The sequence below is a fragment of the Alligator sinensis genome, unplaced genomic scaffold (assembly GCF_000455745.1).
Source record: "Alligator sinensis unplaced genomic scaffold, ASM45574v1 scaffold1192_2, whole genome shotgun sequence".
Taxonomy (NCBI): domain Eukaryota; kingdom Metazoa; phylum Chordata; order Crocodylia; family Alligatoridae; genus Alligator; species Alligator sinensis.
Window position 1 is genome coordinate 935,418 of NW_005842312.1, and position 15,654 is coordinate 951,071.

General features: G+C 40.0%; 1 protein-coding gene across 6 annotated transcripts in view; it reads left to right on the forward strand.

Annotated features, from left to right (window-relative positions):
• The window catches only part of GPM6B (glycoprotein M6B), a 66,093-nt gene that overhangs the window by 27,552 nt on the left and 22,887 nt on the right, over nucleotides 1-15,654 (forward strand). For 2 of the 6 annotated variants that reach the window (XM_025209854.1, XM_025209853.1), the window contains exon 2: nucleotides 1,264-1,383. The exons of 3 other annotated variants lie outside the window; for them this stretch is intronic. In XM_025209854.1, the coding sequence (XP_025065639.1) occupies nucleotides 1,264-1,383 (120 nt within the window). Of the gene's footprint in view, nucleotides 1-1,232; nucleotides 1,384-15,654 lie in introns of all 6 variants that reach the window. One more of the 6 variants, XM_025209851.1, reaches the window with a different exon arrangement.

Here is a 15,654-nt window from a genome sequence, read left to right on the forward strand (position 1 = left end):
TTTGCATTAGTCCCAAAGTCTTTTGGCAAATAAACTGTTGGATTGATTAAGTAGTACATGTGCAACTTCTTTCTTAGATATACTCACTGAACTCAGGATAAAATTCTCCTTTCATTCCTGATTAATGCTAAAAGAACTGCAATGAAATAGGATTACAGCAGTGAAAGCTCACTGTGAGAGGACGATTATGTCCTTAAAGTATAATTGTTATAAGTCCAGAAATGTGAAGTTTATTCTTCCCAGAAATCTGCTTCTCTGACCTAGTTTAAAAGAAGCTTGTTTTAATGTCCTGGTCTACCTCATGCACCTGCTGATAGGCTGCTTAGTAAGATTTATTTTGGACAGAGATGACAGTTACTTTTTCATCTAGCTACTACAGAGTGGGGACTTCCAGTGCATTTTAAGAAATGAGCTATCTTGTGCTGACAGCCTTACAATTCGTAACAGAGCCAGGGGAAAAAATTTACGTAAATGTTTGATGTTGCTTTGCTAGCGGCCTCTTTTCATAGTGCTCAGGAGCAGTTAAGCTTTGAAGGTCTTTCCTGATAAATTATAGATCATCACATATGATTGGAAGTGATGCAACATTATTGAACTTTCTCATGAAGTGGGGAGGGGGTATTGGATCACATTTTCATTGTAAACCTCTAAGTTAATTGAAAATTAATAAATTTGGTCCTGAGTCTCTTGAATATGAGATGTGACAAACTGCAACTTTTCTTATCTGTTTAAAAAGTTGACTGTATATTGTTGGGTAATTTTTTTGGACCTCTCTAGACATCTGGTAATAATTATTATGCACTGTTGGGTTTAAGGTATTTTAAAAATAGATGTTTAGTATCCCACAATTTTATTTCCCTTTCTGCCCTATCTATTAGGGAGTGGCTGCTTGCCAGAAAAGGGGAGAGGAGGTTTGTGCAAGATTGGGGGTGGAGTGAAAAGTGAATCCTGATGAGCAGCAACTGCAATACAATGGAGTGCAAATGTGAATTCAAATTCACGTATGAATGTGTTTTCTAATTCAAAAACCTGGATGGAGTTGGGTTTTTTTTAAACACTCTTCCTTAATTCGCATGTCAGCATAACCCATTGATTTTCTTTCTCTTATTTGATGCAGATGAGTTTTATACTTCAGTTATGAAATATCAGGTTACCTTTTTGGCCTCTCCAAGTAATTTTAATATTAAATGAATAAGTGTACTGAACAACCCTTTTTTTTTTTTTTGCTGGAGACACTGACTTTTTACCACCTAAAATTGGCAGTGATCACCAGACCAGAAATGGAAATTGGCAGGTACCACTGGATGTACAAGAGTTCAAGGCCACACCAGTACCATCATGTGCCAGCATTGAGAGGCAATATTAGCCCTTTGGGGAACCAAGGTAAATAAAGGGCTGGGGTGAAGTCTGAACGGAGAGTTCAAATAGAGTAGCCCAAGCCTAATGCTTTGCAGTAGCTATAACATCATTTAAAAAAATGTTTTTTTTTTTTCTGTCACTCTTAGTCATTTAGGAGTCTCTCTCTCTCTCTCTCTCTCAATTTTAACCTGTTGGTGTTTTGAAATACAGCAGCTTTCTATGTTAGATGCATTTGTTATGATGTGCTGCCCAAAATTGTTTTGAAACTGTCCGCAGATTGGTTTGAATGGTAGTTTCTTTGGAGGCAGCTCCACAAATCAGAAACCAGTGATCAAAGGATTGCATGCATAGACCATCAGCTAGACAGGCCCTGTGTGCTGGATACAAGTGCTGCATTCGGTGTGTGCCCTGGACTGTCCCTGCCTGCTGCATGCAACACACATTGGCCCCATGAACCACATGCAGCATGTTTTGGCCCCATGCACTATATGCACTGCATGCGCTGGACTTGGCACGTACCTGATTCGTCCCATGCACTTCACACAAACTGTTTATAGATCCAGCCCAAGAATCATGGGCAAACCGGATAATAGGGCTCCCTGGGCTGGATCTCGCCCATCAGCCCTATATTTGACACCCTTGTGTTATACTTACCAACTGCTTTCCCAGATATGGTTCCACCTGATGATAGGCTGTGTGTGTGTGTGTGTGTGTGTGTGTGTGTGTGTGCACGCATGTCATATTTTAAGGGAGAGGCTACAGAAAAAATATTGTGAAAGTTATTAGCGAGTCTTCGTTGGTGGAAGTGATTGGTGATTCTTGATTTTGAGTACCCAAACTGAGACAGTTAAACTGTGTGCAAGGGGACAGGGGGAAGGGAAGGTGATTTTCCATGCCCCCCCCCCCCCCCCCCCCCAATTTGTGTGAGTGAATAGCTTTGAAGCATTTAAGTTTGGACACCCAGAAATGGAAACATGCTAAATCACCAATCATTTCAGAAAATCGTGGCCTGTGAGGACACTGGAAACCAAAGGCTATATCTGCTGTAAAATATGGTCATTCTACCTAGTGGTAATGGTCAATGAGTGGAGCTGATCTGTTAAAATCTCCTTGATGCCTTGATTGCCTGAAAGATGTCTGACTTCAGATCAGAAAGTTGAAGGTTATGATAAAGTAACATTCAGTGATATTTCTACTTATCCCCTTACATTTCCCTTCTATCCAGGAGGCTCTGGTACTTCAGATCTCTTAAAATCCTGTTTCTATCATAGGTTTAGTCTGTGGACAAAAACCAAGTGATTACACATGCACACATTTTAAATTGTCAAATAACATATTAAAAATATTGCTGAAATAGACTTCTTCTTTGGTAAGCATTCACCCAACTTTGTTCTTTTCAGCTAGGATGGACTATTTTGGTATCCCATTGGTAGGCCTTAACATGATTCTCTAAATGTAACAACAGACTGAAAATACTCTGTACTTTTTCAGACTGTCACTTCCACTAGGACCCAGATATTCGATTAATTTGTATAGCTGTTCTGTCACTGAACACTAGAACTGTTCTGTCACTGGAGCCTCTGAGTTGCAGTCCCGTGTCTTGAGGAGATTCTCAGACCCTGAAAGACTTAGGCTGGACTAGCCAGGGGTTAGGAAAAATATTTTTTTTTTGTGGAAAGTTGACCGCTCCAAAGGCAAGCCAGCATTCTTTACAACAATCTTCCAGCTGTGAGCAAGATAACAATTTTCTGTATTTTTAAATTACCATACTTTTTTACATACCACACCAATTAAAATAATATATGATGCACATTGTTTTTGAAAGGCAGAGTGAAGGGAAAAAAAAAGATCTTTCCCTGTAAGTAACTAAATAGCAGCAGTTAGGGACCCAGATCTGCTTATTGTTTTGTTCCCTGTGAGTCCATAGAGATTTTGTTTTCACTTTTGCCCAGAAGTAGCAGAAACTGTTCTTACCATATTTCTTGCATATAATGTGAACTGAAGTTTCCAGCAGCTGTTTTTTGGGGAAAAGGTGTGGATGCCAGTTAATATATTCTATTGGAATATCAATAGTTAAATTTTAAGAGGCTTTATTTATATTGGACAGTGGGCAAATGCTGTCTCATGCTAGATCTGGAGTGGCTCAAGGTAGTTGTTCCTAGACCTTACCACCCCCTGATCAGCAATGATAGGTAATCCACAACACGCTACAAGACAGTTATGGAGAACTTTCTGCTTTTTTTTTTTTTTTTTTTTTAACAAGAGTAGTATCCAGTTGTAAATAAGTTTTGTATGCTGGACTTGGTGGCAAATTATTTGGATGTTTCTTTAGATCAAATGATGAATAACATCATTTGTTTAACTTGGCAATATTTTCTGATGCTTGTCCACCAACCTATTGTTCTTTACACTTTTTAAAGGAAGTGCCAGATGCCTGGCAAATTTATCTCAACTACTTGAGTGGTAGATACAGAGACAGGATCCCTGCAGATTGGTAGCTGTCATTAGAAATCTCCATAGAGAAAAAGAGCAGTAATGAGTACTAATACCATCCTTCTGGGCGTGGGTAACTGCGGGACTGGTAGGCTGCCTATGGATGCTGGTTGAACTAAGAAGCTTAGAGACATAGGTTTGAACTTGAGAATACTATGGCCATCATGTGGATGTTAAAGGAAGAGTTGGGGGTACCGAGAGGTTCTGGGCGTTCAGCATCTGGTTAACTGAGGTTATGCCAATTTAATGTGTTAAAAAGTTTCTCATAGCTGGGGTAAAGAAATGTGAAGTTCTTCAGGCAGCAGCCCAAGTACACGGAATGTATCTTCTGCAAGGATAACTATGTCTTTGCTCATTATTTAGCCAAATTAAAATTTTGGGCTGCTACTTCCCTTCAGACAGCAGAAAAAGTTTCCATTTAATCAGAACAAAAAGTCCCTTGTTATGGACTGCATTGAAGAATCTATTAGAATGTTTCCAAATTTACTGATGTGAAACTTCCTTCCTAGGGGGACTTCCCGCTGTGGACATCCCTTCTTTACCTCGGTGCCAGTGTTAGGAAATATCAGGATAACAAATTTTTGCTTCCAGTTTGGTGTTTTGCTTCCTTCACGAGATCAAGAAATAGTAGAAATAAATAATTTACACATTACTTTATTGGCTATCTTTCTTTGGGATTCTGAGATAGGTGCCCATATTCACATGTAGAAATTCTTATAGGTAAATTTGATATCGATTTTGCTTAATGGTAATGTTTCCAATCCTATATTTTTCTTTCCCAAAATATTATTTGGTTTGTAAACATACTTCTAATGGAGGCATAAGAGCATGAAAAGATTCACTAGCCCATCAGAACTTAACCCAGTTTCATAAGGATGTATGCTTGCTCAAGAGCAGAGGAAAATTTTGCAAAACATCTCCCTAGAAATCTGTTCACCCCTTCACCTTTTGATGCTATTGTTGGCCAAAGGGTCGTCATGGTGGCAGTTCACATTCCTTCTTCCCGTATTCTATATTTAAGGTATTTCTGTGTAGATCCAGATTAGTAGTGAGATGGAGAATTTGGCTTTGAATCTTGGAGCCATTGGTCTGAAAATTCTCCCCTTTTTTTGATTTTTTCTTACCGAGAAAGAGGTTTTGTTCTTGCTTGCTTCCTTGTAGCTAAGGGAGAATAAACTCCGCGATCAGTCAGTAGTTGTGGATGAGGTCCAATATGGCAAAAGCCTTTCTTCCATTGGATGTTACAAGCTGATGAACTTTGAGGTGAGTTACTAATTCCAGACTGGTGGATCTAAGATTCAGAACTCAGTTTTTCCAGGCAAGACTCTCAACTTTGATTAAAACACAATTCTTGATTTTTTTTTTTTTTGAAAAATTTTTTTTTAATTTAAAAAGAAAAAATTTAAAGGTTATTTTTTGGGGGGAGGGGAATTGAAAAAGCAGATGATTTGCAGAGAAGAATATACTAAGGGTGAGATTTACCAAGATGCTGAAGCCATCAATGAGAGTGAGGTGCCTAGCTCAATTAGAGGCTTTTGTGTATCCCACTGTGTATGTCTGCATTCTTAGGCACCTAAATAACTTTGTAAATATGGCTCCTAGTCCCCTCTGTATCTTTTGGTTCAACTATGCCAGCATGTTCTGAAGCTGTGGGTGATTTCTTGCATTTTGAACTCTGTTGCAGTATCTCCAAAAGGTAGGTAAGCGAAGTATATTGGAAGGAGTAGGTGGTGGTGGTGGTGAGGGGCCAAAACAAAGAGAAAAAGGAGAAATATTCTCAACAATAAAATAATTACAACTGTTGATTATTTATTTTTGTGTGTGCACTTCCTTGCCTGACCTCATGTGAAACACTGACTGACACTGTGGACAAACAAAACAACTCTCCTGCTTTAAGTGGGGGAGGAAATTGCCCTTATGAGCATGCATCAGTTTCTGTTATTGTTTCATCTGTCTTCTATTAAATGGTAAATGAAGCTAAATCACAACAATATATTCCAAGTAAAGCAGGTGGTAAATTGCAGTTTATCTGCTAGTAAGTAGAAGTTAGAATAGACAGATGAAACCGGCACAGTAGATTCAGCTGTTCTACAGCAAGTTTCCTCCCTTCTTTTAAATTGCTATAATTTGTTTTTGTCTGTCTTCACCCTATTGGGAGTGGAAGTTATAGTTTCAGTCAAGGCCATTGACAAATCTTACCAGTGGAATGCTTTTTTTTTTTTTCTTTTCCCCAGATTTAATTCTGCATATAGAGTAGCATCTCTGCCTGCAAACGTTGCATAAGAATCCTGGTAAATAAATTGTGTTCAAAAGGAATTATTACAAAACTATATCAATTTCTTTGACTGCTTTAGCACAAGAAACCCTTTTTAAATTATGGCAGTGATTCAATAATATATAAGGATTTCCCCCCCCAACTCCCCTTCCAAATTTTATGTTGATGGAGAAATAGGCAGAGAATATCCAGCCTTGAGATCCCACTTGTGATTTTTGTTCAAAGCAAATTCTGTTTGAATACACTTTTCTTATGTTTCAACTTGGTTCAAGAGTCCCTTGCTTTTCCATTGGTTGTCATAGGCTGAAATGAATTCCTGTCGATTGTGTTTTGACAAGAAATGACATTCTGACCTTCACGTCAGGCTGACAGAGCTGGGATAAGAGAACTGCTTTTGCTCTAGTGCCTCGCATGGTGGCAATGTTCTTCACACTCTAATTGAATGCTTACTTTTAGGTATCCTTAGTACCCTACATTTGAGGCCTGTGATAAACTTATAATTGGTATTTCATATTTTAGAGGTTATCCAGCTTTAAAACGAGGTATCTTCAGAGCACCTCAAGAATTATTTTTTCTATGAATGTATGTTTCTTTTAAGGTTGGGAAACAGATCATTGCTATAGTTTGGTCTGACCTCCAGTGCAATATAAGCCACAGTTTTGCCTAGTAATTTCTGCAAGAGAGGATCTTTACTTTTTTAGATCAGAAATTGGATCTTTAAAATTAAAACTGATGACAGATTGCTCACTAGTCTCTATTATTTTCTTCATTTTAATGCTTCCTCTTAGAGGAAAAGGAAAATCTTGCCCTGGTCAAATCTATTTTACACTTTTTAGACTTGACTAGCTCAGTGAAATGAATGACTCTCAAGCCTAGTTGCTATAGCAAGAGGGGTCGTCATTCTGTTTTTAAAGATATGTAGAAAACCCAGCTTCCTATGGATTTTTTTTTCTCGTACATTTTAGAGAAATTCTTAAATTTTGATATGACCATCAGGGTGTACTTTTTTTCTGTACTATATATGAACTGCTTATTTGTGTAGGTATCCATAGTGCTTTTACAGACTAAATGGGCTAGAAAACCACAGCTTTTTATTATATTTAGCATCTAGTTAGATTCTGATACCTTGACTTAGTAGTAGCTACCACTGAGAGCTCCTAGATCCTCTCTACTATATCCCAGACAGAAAAGAGTAGCCAAGAACTCTTCTTCTCCCCATCATTACATAGGTATATGGAAATATTCGATAACATTTCAAGATGAATGTTGTTACGTGATTACATGTTGTGTAATTAGACTGTAGAGCTCATTGTCACAGGACTTCATTTGGAATAAGGATTTAGCAAGATTGAAAGATTCAGAGCAGTTTAATGGTGATAAATTTCAGAAGCGGTATTATTAACTCTGGTGCTTCTGGGCTGAAGCCATTCTCTAAACAATTTGGAAGTGATCTAATGTGGAAGGCAAGTAGCTCTGTGTCTGCCTTGGGCAGTATTCTTGCCCTTTTCATCTGAAGCATTAAGCCCTTGTTGGAAACTGGAAGCTGGATTCCAAGCCTGAATCAGTACAGTAATTCTTATGTCCTATGATGGGGGTTGGCAACCTAGAGCCCATAAAAGTGGGGCCTCTGTAGCACTCTTGTCACCCAAGTCTTCAGGAGCAGTCACTTTCTCCATGCCAGTGCAGACAGAAGCAGTGGTGACCAGCCCCTAGTGTGTGCCTGCCTACTTCTGATCTGACCTGGGTTGTTCTGGCTCCACAGCCTAAAAAAGGTTGCTGACCACTGATCTACAAGCAGAGTCTGCAGGGAACATTGTATGCCAGGGGAGTATTGATTGCAACTCCTTTTCCTTCTGGGAAATGATGCAAATGAATCTCTTCTGGATCTCCAAAGCAATTTGTCCTTAACATGAATTGGTATTTGTTTCAATCTTTTTTTAAATCAGTATAGTGTAACTTGGAAAGCAGCACCTGGCAAGACAGAAAAAGTAGCTTTTATAAGCATATGCGTAAAGGGAAATAGTCATTACAGTGTTTGGCAAGGCAGTCCTTAAAATACCTAAGCAGCTGGGCACATTTACAGAACATGCAGCCAGTGCTCTTTCAAAACAGAAAAGGGGCCTGAGCCAATTTTGTCAGTACAGTAGTAGCTCCTAATCCTGCAAAGACTTTTGGATGTGAATTCTTTAAGCATTTAGTAGCCCCTTTTAATTCACTAAGGGCCTTGTTACATGGTAATTTGGGGCAGTTCTTGGAGCCCTTAACCCCTGGATTGTATGCACATTAACACCTTACGTGGCTTTAAGCACTCGTTATGTGGCTCAGTTATGCCACTGCAGTTACGCCACTCTGATCTGCACCAGCCAGCTCCTGTTCCATTAAGGTGTGGCCACTCCCCACAGATGTGTGCCCAAGTTGAAGTCCTCCAGGATCCCAGAACCTCCCACCAGTAGAGAAAGAGTAGAAGCCTGTCCTAGCTCACCAGCCTTTTATTGGCAACTCACGGGTACAGCTCCTAGTCCTGCCCCTGCTCACCAAGCCTCTAGTGGGAAGTCAGCTGTCCAGGTGAGGGACAGTCAGAGAAGATCCCTAGACTAAGGGTGTGACTTCAAGCTAGCACTAACAGCATTTGCATGGCTAAAAGCGTAAGGTGTAACAAGACCCTAAATTAGCCTGGTTACTAGGGCTATGCGAAGCTTTGGTTGCTGATTCAATTCAGAGGAGATTCGGCCTGATTTGGTGGCCAAATCTCCAACTCCTAATTGAATTAGGAGACCCATTAATCGAGAAGCCTCCAATTCGATCTGGAGAGATCTGGCGATTCAGACATAGACACAGCTTTATATGTTAATTCTACATACCTCAAGATACCAGGCAGCCCTTGAACGCTGAGATGGTGGAGCATCCCATGGGAGCGTGGGGGGGTCCCCAACACACTCAGCAGTGGACCCAGAAATGTACCAGAAGCACTTCCAGGTCTGCAGCAGAGTGCGCGGGGGACCCCACCCCCCAGCTCGGTGACTGGTGCCTCCTGGGTTTGGGGGGCACCAATTGCTGAGCTGGAGGGTGTGTGGAGGTTCCCCATGCACTCCTGTGGGACAGTTCATCCGCCCCACCATCTCAGAGTTCACGAGCCGCGCCTGGTACCTTGAGGTATGTAGAAAAAACGTATGGAACTGTGTCTGTAGCTGAATCGCTGATTCTCTGAGTCGGAACCGAATCTTCAGATTCAGATTTGACCAGATTAAATCGGGATAGTGATCCGAATCAGCAAATCAAATCGCTGTCCCCTGAATTGGACTGAATCTGAATCGAATACAGCCCACTTTGCGCATCCCTCCTGGTTACTGGTAATTGTTGCCCTCAATATTGTAGTATATGTATTGTAATTTAAGAGCAATTGTTTTAGCTTAGGTTTTAGTTTCAACTTGAGCTTTAAAGTGAATCATTGACTTGAACAGTGACCTGCAAATAATTTTGAAAAAGAACTCTAAGATTTTGTGCCCTAAATGGGGAAAGATAAGAGGAGAAATGTTTAATTCAGGGTGAAACCTATCTTTGTTGTGGTTAGCAGTTTTCCTCACAATCCCCATTATCACAGTCCTTTGGCTGCTGCTTTGAACAATGATCCAACGTACCCTCTGCCAAGGATATTTATCAAATGCAGGAGTGTGCTGGAGCCCAGGTGGGAGAGGAGTTGAACAAATTCTATTTTGTCTCATTACCAGTATGTAAAAACCCTTTTTTTCCCCCCTCCCACCATCTGCTCCCCCATTTTTGTCTCATATACTTTAAATCATGGAGTGCATAACGCCATCAAGAGCAGCAATTTTTGGTCATGTACTATATAGTGAAAAGTGGTGGCACTTATTTTCACCAACAGATTTCATTTTCTTGCAAAAAATATATAGAGGCTGACACCCACAGCACTTTGCATCTTCACATAACAGGCATATTAGAAAATCCCTAGATACTGAAGGAAATAAGCAAATGAAAAGGGTCCGAGTCTTCCAGTTCACACAAAAATAAGGGACTTGCATGCATTTATCAGGACCATTCTTGGATGTTTGGTGACTAGGTTTAAAGTGTGACCTGATGCCTTTTCTGCTTAGCTTATTTTGCTGAAAAAGTGGTTCTCTTGCCTGTGAAAGAGCAGCCCATGTGGCAGAAACTTCCTGAGCTTGGGATTGACATGTTGTGTGCCAGGGTGATTTAAAAATGAATAAAACAGCCCTAAAAGCAGCAGTGAGAGAGAGAGAGAAAAGTGCGTCTAATCCGGGGGTTGGCAACATTTTTGGGTAGCGTGGCAAAAACACCTGCAGCCTCTACTTGTAAGATGTTGGCGTGTCAGGTGCGGACGGCAGGGGAGCTACGAGGTTCCTGATCCTTGTTGTGGCAGTGCAACCCTGGCCACTTCCCTCCCATCCACCCTGAGGTACGTGTGCCAAGCAAAATGCCTTTGCATGCCATGCTCTGAAACCCGTACTGGGGGTTGCCTGCCCCTGGTCTAATGTTCCTTTTTCATGACCAATGTAAAGTTTATATGAAGAGTGTGATGTGGGAAGCAACAAAATTAGGAAAAAATGACAAGGGGAGTCTGCAGTCTAGTTTCCCTGAAACTCAGATGCTTTCTTTTCCCTGTTTCAGGTTGGTCTCAACTCCCTGGGCTTGGTTTCCTTCTTGACACTTCAGTGTTCTCTAGAAACAGCTTTTTATATCCAAATTGTGCTAAAACTGTGCTTTAATCTGGAAGGAAAATTGAACTGTAGATGATAAGCAGGGATCATGGTTTTCTGTGATTTAAAAAAAAAAAAAAAATCCCCAATTCCTGGATTTAAAAAAATTACCCAAAATCCACTTTTTTCTGTTTCTTTTTAACCATGGAAAAATGTGGATTTTGAGTTACTTTTTTAAATCCTGAAATGAGGGATTTTTTTTATCAGAGAAAACTAGGATCCCTGATAAGGTGAGATGTTGGCTAGCAGAACAGCAAACATTATCCTGCCCACATCACTTTTACTTTGTCTGATGGACAGTTTGTACAGTTTATGTACATCTCTCCTACTCCTCAAAACCTCCAAATCTGAGCATAGCAGAACCAGCCTCAAGGAAAAGGCCCTTAAAATGAGAAGAGTTTGCTGTGTACCATACCATTTTGTGTGCACGTATAGGAGGCTAGGTCACCCCTATTCTGCTCCCTGTTCTGGGATTTGTAATCTCACCCAGTCCTATATCAGCTGGATGAGTTATGGGCAGACAGTTGTGATTTTTAAGAACAAAAACCCCTTCCATTAAATATACAGTTAATTTAAATCCAGAATTACAGTAGCAAACAAGTTCAAGTCAAGCTAGTATTTGGCTCTAATGGAGGTATAATGGTTAACCCGCCATGTGCATGCAGTATGAATGCTTTTGGGATATTACTTAATTCATATCAAAAAGGGTAAATATATAAACAATCAGTATCACTGGTGGGTTTTTTTAAATGTATATGTTCATCCTCTACCAATTTCCTGTGACCCTAAGTTTCCAAGAGACTAAAAAAAAATAGTTGGTTCCTGTTCTTTCTCTCTCTCATTTTTGTCCCTTAGCAAAAAATATTCAGTGTGTGTGTGTGTGTGTGTGATAGCATTCATTCCCTAGAGAATAATCTCAGTCCTTGTTTTAATTGGCTTCTTTCAGAAAGTGTTTAAATCTGTAGCCAGGATCACAGGCAGCTCGGGGCAAATCATTGGGCTGTTATTAACCTGCCGCCATGGCAACTGCTGCTCACCAGCCTGAGGACAAAAAATGTTTTTATTCTGCTGAGCCGCACAAAAGGTTCTAGTGATGCTTTAAACAAAATGGCCATTGAAAGCTAGATGCAGTGATGTGTATTTATACTGTATTGGCTTATATTTAAATTTCTTTCCACTGCTATGTTGGAGTGCATCTAGAGATGAAAGATTCCTAGGATTATCCGTATGCAAAATATAAAGACACTGGCAGAATTTTTCTTTAGCAGATTTTTTTTACATCTTTTAATAACTTGCAAAAGCATTGTAAATACTACACCGTTGCTCATAGAGTATTCAGCCTGAAGTCACCAGTAGGAAGTTATCAAGTTACTTTGCCTGTTTCATATTTATTTTATAAACATTCACTGCTTCTCATTGGTGTAGTAAATTGTGGTTTGCTGCCAACGATGAAACTCCTTGGGCTAGATCCTCAGCTGATACAAAATGCTTTAGCTCAAGATACCAGCTGAGGCTGTGGTCCTTTGTATGCAATGGAAATTGCACGTTTTCCTGGTATAAACCAAGGTATAGGAAGTTGGGTAGGAATTTTTTTTTTTAATTGTTTTGTGAAATCGTATATCTGGTTTTGAAATGCTGTTTTTGGTTTTTCTGGTAATGTGTAGGTAAAATTAATATTTTTTTAAAACAAAATAGACAAACGCTATACTGGTTAGGTCAACTGGTGTGGACACAAGTGGCTCAAAGTACAGTACGTTCTTTAAGGTTGTCATATGAAACTGAAGATTTGTACATTTGGCAACATATTGTTCCAAAACAGTGTTGTGCAAAGCTGATGGTCTTTGATAAAAATTGTTGCAGTATATAAAAATAAGTTCCAGTATAAAGGTTTTATACTTACTGAATGCATGTGTGTGTAGTGTATCCACCATAGAAATAGGCTACTTACAGTATTTTCTTTTTTTTGTTTGTTTAAAGTTAGGCTTTAGGAATGAGTTGTTTATGCATAGACTAAAATATTCCAGTTTTCCCAATAGCCAAGGGCAAATTGGTACGTATTTGCTGGGACTCTGGGCATGTCTACACGTTCATTAATGTGCCATAGTTGCATAGAATTAAGTTTAGTACCTGTAATCGCAGGTATTAACTTGATGACTGATTTTAAGAAATCTCTGAGTTAGGAGTTTACTACCCTATCGCAAACTGGGATTCACAGCACAGGTTGCCCAGTCTACTGGAATGACCTAGTTCAGAGAGCAGCCTTTAGTCCTTGGGCCCATATGGATCTAAAGTTTTTGTGGGTTGTTCAGCTGTATCATTCTTTAGTGCTGTTTGCCTTTTTGACTTCTAGAGCAGCTCTGATGTTTGACTGTAAAGGAGGTCAAACATCCTAGCCTTCAGGACAAATGAATCTTATAGCAGCAACAGGTTAAGGGATTGGAATAAGACTAATGGAGAATCTGAAGGATGGCATAAGGACACCACAATGTCTGGGTCCCTGAACAAATTGTTCAAATAGGAATTGTGAATGAAAAGGACTTGATGATTATATTGTTTCTTCTAACAAGTTTTTCACATCACTGATCGTGAGAGGCAGCCTTAGAATTTCATAATTTTTTTTTTTTCAAGGATCAGAAGGGACCTCTAAATCATCAAGTCCAACCCCCTGCCCTGGGCAGGAAAGAGCGCTGGGGTCAGATGACCCCAGCCAAGTGTTTGTTGAGTCTCCTCTTAAAGATCTCCAAGGCAGGGGAGATCACTGCCTTGGTAGAGCTCTCCCACCCGGATGCTTCCAGGCTGCTGTATCTTGGATCCCACAACATTGGCCCCTGTGCTGATAAGCTTTCCTTTGGATGGACTGCAGCATTATTTCTTTGACTTCTCTAGCACGCTGCCTGGACCAGGCCCACTATCAGTTACCCCTTTATGAAAATGGGACTCTGCCCATATGCATTTAGTCCCCTAGAGCCAATGCTAACCACAGCCACCACCAGACTCCACAATAGCTTAAGCATGCCCTTTCCCAGGGCAGTACTCTTGTCTACTTTATTTTATTGTTCATGTCTCTTAGTTGAAGCAAACAGATCCACATACTTTGTAAGGACTCCAAAAGCCAATATCTCTTTACTTTATTCAGCAGAAGAAATGCACAGATGTAGGCATAATGATCACCTACATGCATCTCCATGTGTCAATGCTATGTCCTGATCCTCTAAGGTATCCCTTCCCCCACTCATCTCATCAATTTGGGACTTATGCTCCATGGTCAAGAGCTCTCACTCCTGTGGTCAAACATCTGATCTGCCTCTGGTCTCTCTCTCTCTCATGCATGATTGGTAAGACTCTTCCTTTTATTACTTCCTGCCCGCTTGGTCAAGTGCTCCTTGGATGAGTCTTGTCAGGTGATCAGGCCTTCACCAGCTAATCTGTTACTTCATAATCCTCGCTCCTCTAGTCAGACTAGAAAAATGCGTTTGACCCAGGCTGTAGTCTTTGTCCGAGGCTGTTCCATTTGATTTAGAAGATTATCAGAGTTTAATAACACTATTGTTCACCCTGGACTAGGTGCAAGAATCTGGCATGTCACCCCTTTGCACGTTTTATCACAACATGGAGGCAAAAGTTAAAGGAGACCAATAAGCCTCCATTCAAACTGATGTTTGTAGCCTGACACAGATGCATGGTTCCCCAGTATGAGAGAGAATCAATAAGTTGTATACAGAAAATTTCCCCAAACTAAACTGTCCCATCTGGTTATCACCCTGCAATATCTGTCATTCTGAACCTTGCTTTAGCTTTGAACTTCTGTGATAAGATACACACCATAGTGGTTATATTTCCTCCCATAGCACTCTTTTCCATTGCCTGTTCTTCTCTCTGTCCCTTTATGTTAAACCACTTGCCAACCTGTCTGTAGTTATTCTGTGGGATATGAGGCCTTACTGAATGGATTTCAGTTCTAGTTTTGACTGTGAAAGTTTTCCAGTCTGGTTTCCATATAATTGAATCTTGTATGTATCTAGTGAAGTGACATTTTATCTCAGCAATGTTTAAGGATGATGGGACGTTTGATAACAGATCTCTACAGCAGAGTTTTATATTGCTAAAGTGGTGAGAGAGCTTTCTGTTGTTGCACACATATTATTCCCAAATGCTTTGTAGATGTGTCTATTCCAAAGCTCATTCATTACTAGGAAAGGATGTTAAAAAGAAACCTGCTTTATTTAGATATAAATTTGCTAATCTTCTTGTGGAATTTGAGAGACAGGAAACTATGAGATATATATTCACCAGCTGTCTCTAACTTCAAATGGTTTATTATTCATTTCATCCTCTACGCTGAGAGAAGCAAACTGTTTCTGTTGCATTGGTAATTCTATTAAGAAGTATCCTGATGGTTTATGCTTTGCCCAATTGTATGAAATGTGCACTAAACAGAGGATGCTTAGCAAGCTTAATGCCATCACTGAAGTAATGAATTGGTATAGATTGCCATTACCATTATAACACAGTTAAAGCCATGTTTGTTTCCAATTTACATTTCCCAGTCCTGCAAGCAAATGGATCGTCAGGCAGAGCACTCAGTGGGAATCTGGTAGATGCAACTGAATTACCTTTATTAGCATCTGTAGAGCAAGTGTGTGTGTGTGTGTGTGTGTGTGTGTGTGTGTGTGTGTGTTAATGTAACTTGATTAACATTAAGTTCTTTTTTATTGGCATGCACAGTTCAGTATCCAGCTCTATGGCTGTATCATTGTAGTCTTTTGGGAAAGAAAAATGTAACTCTGTACT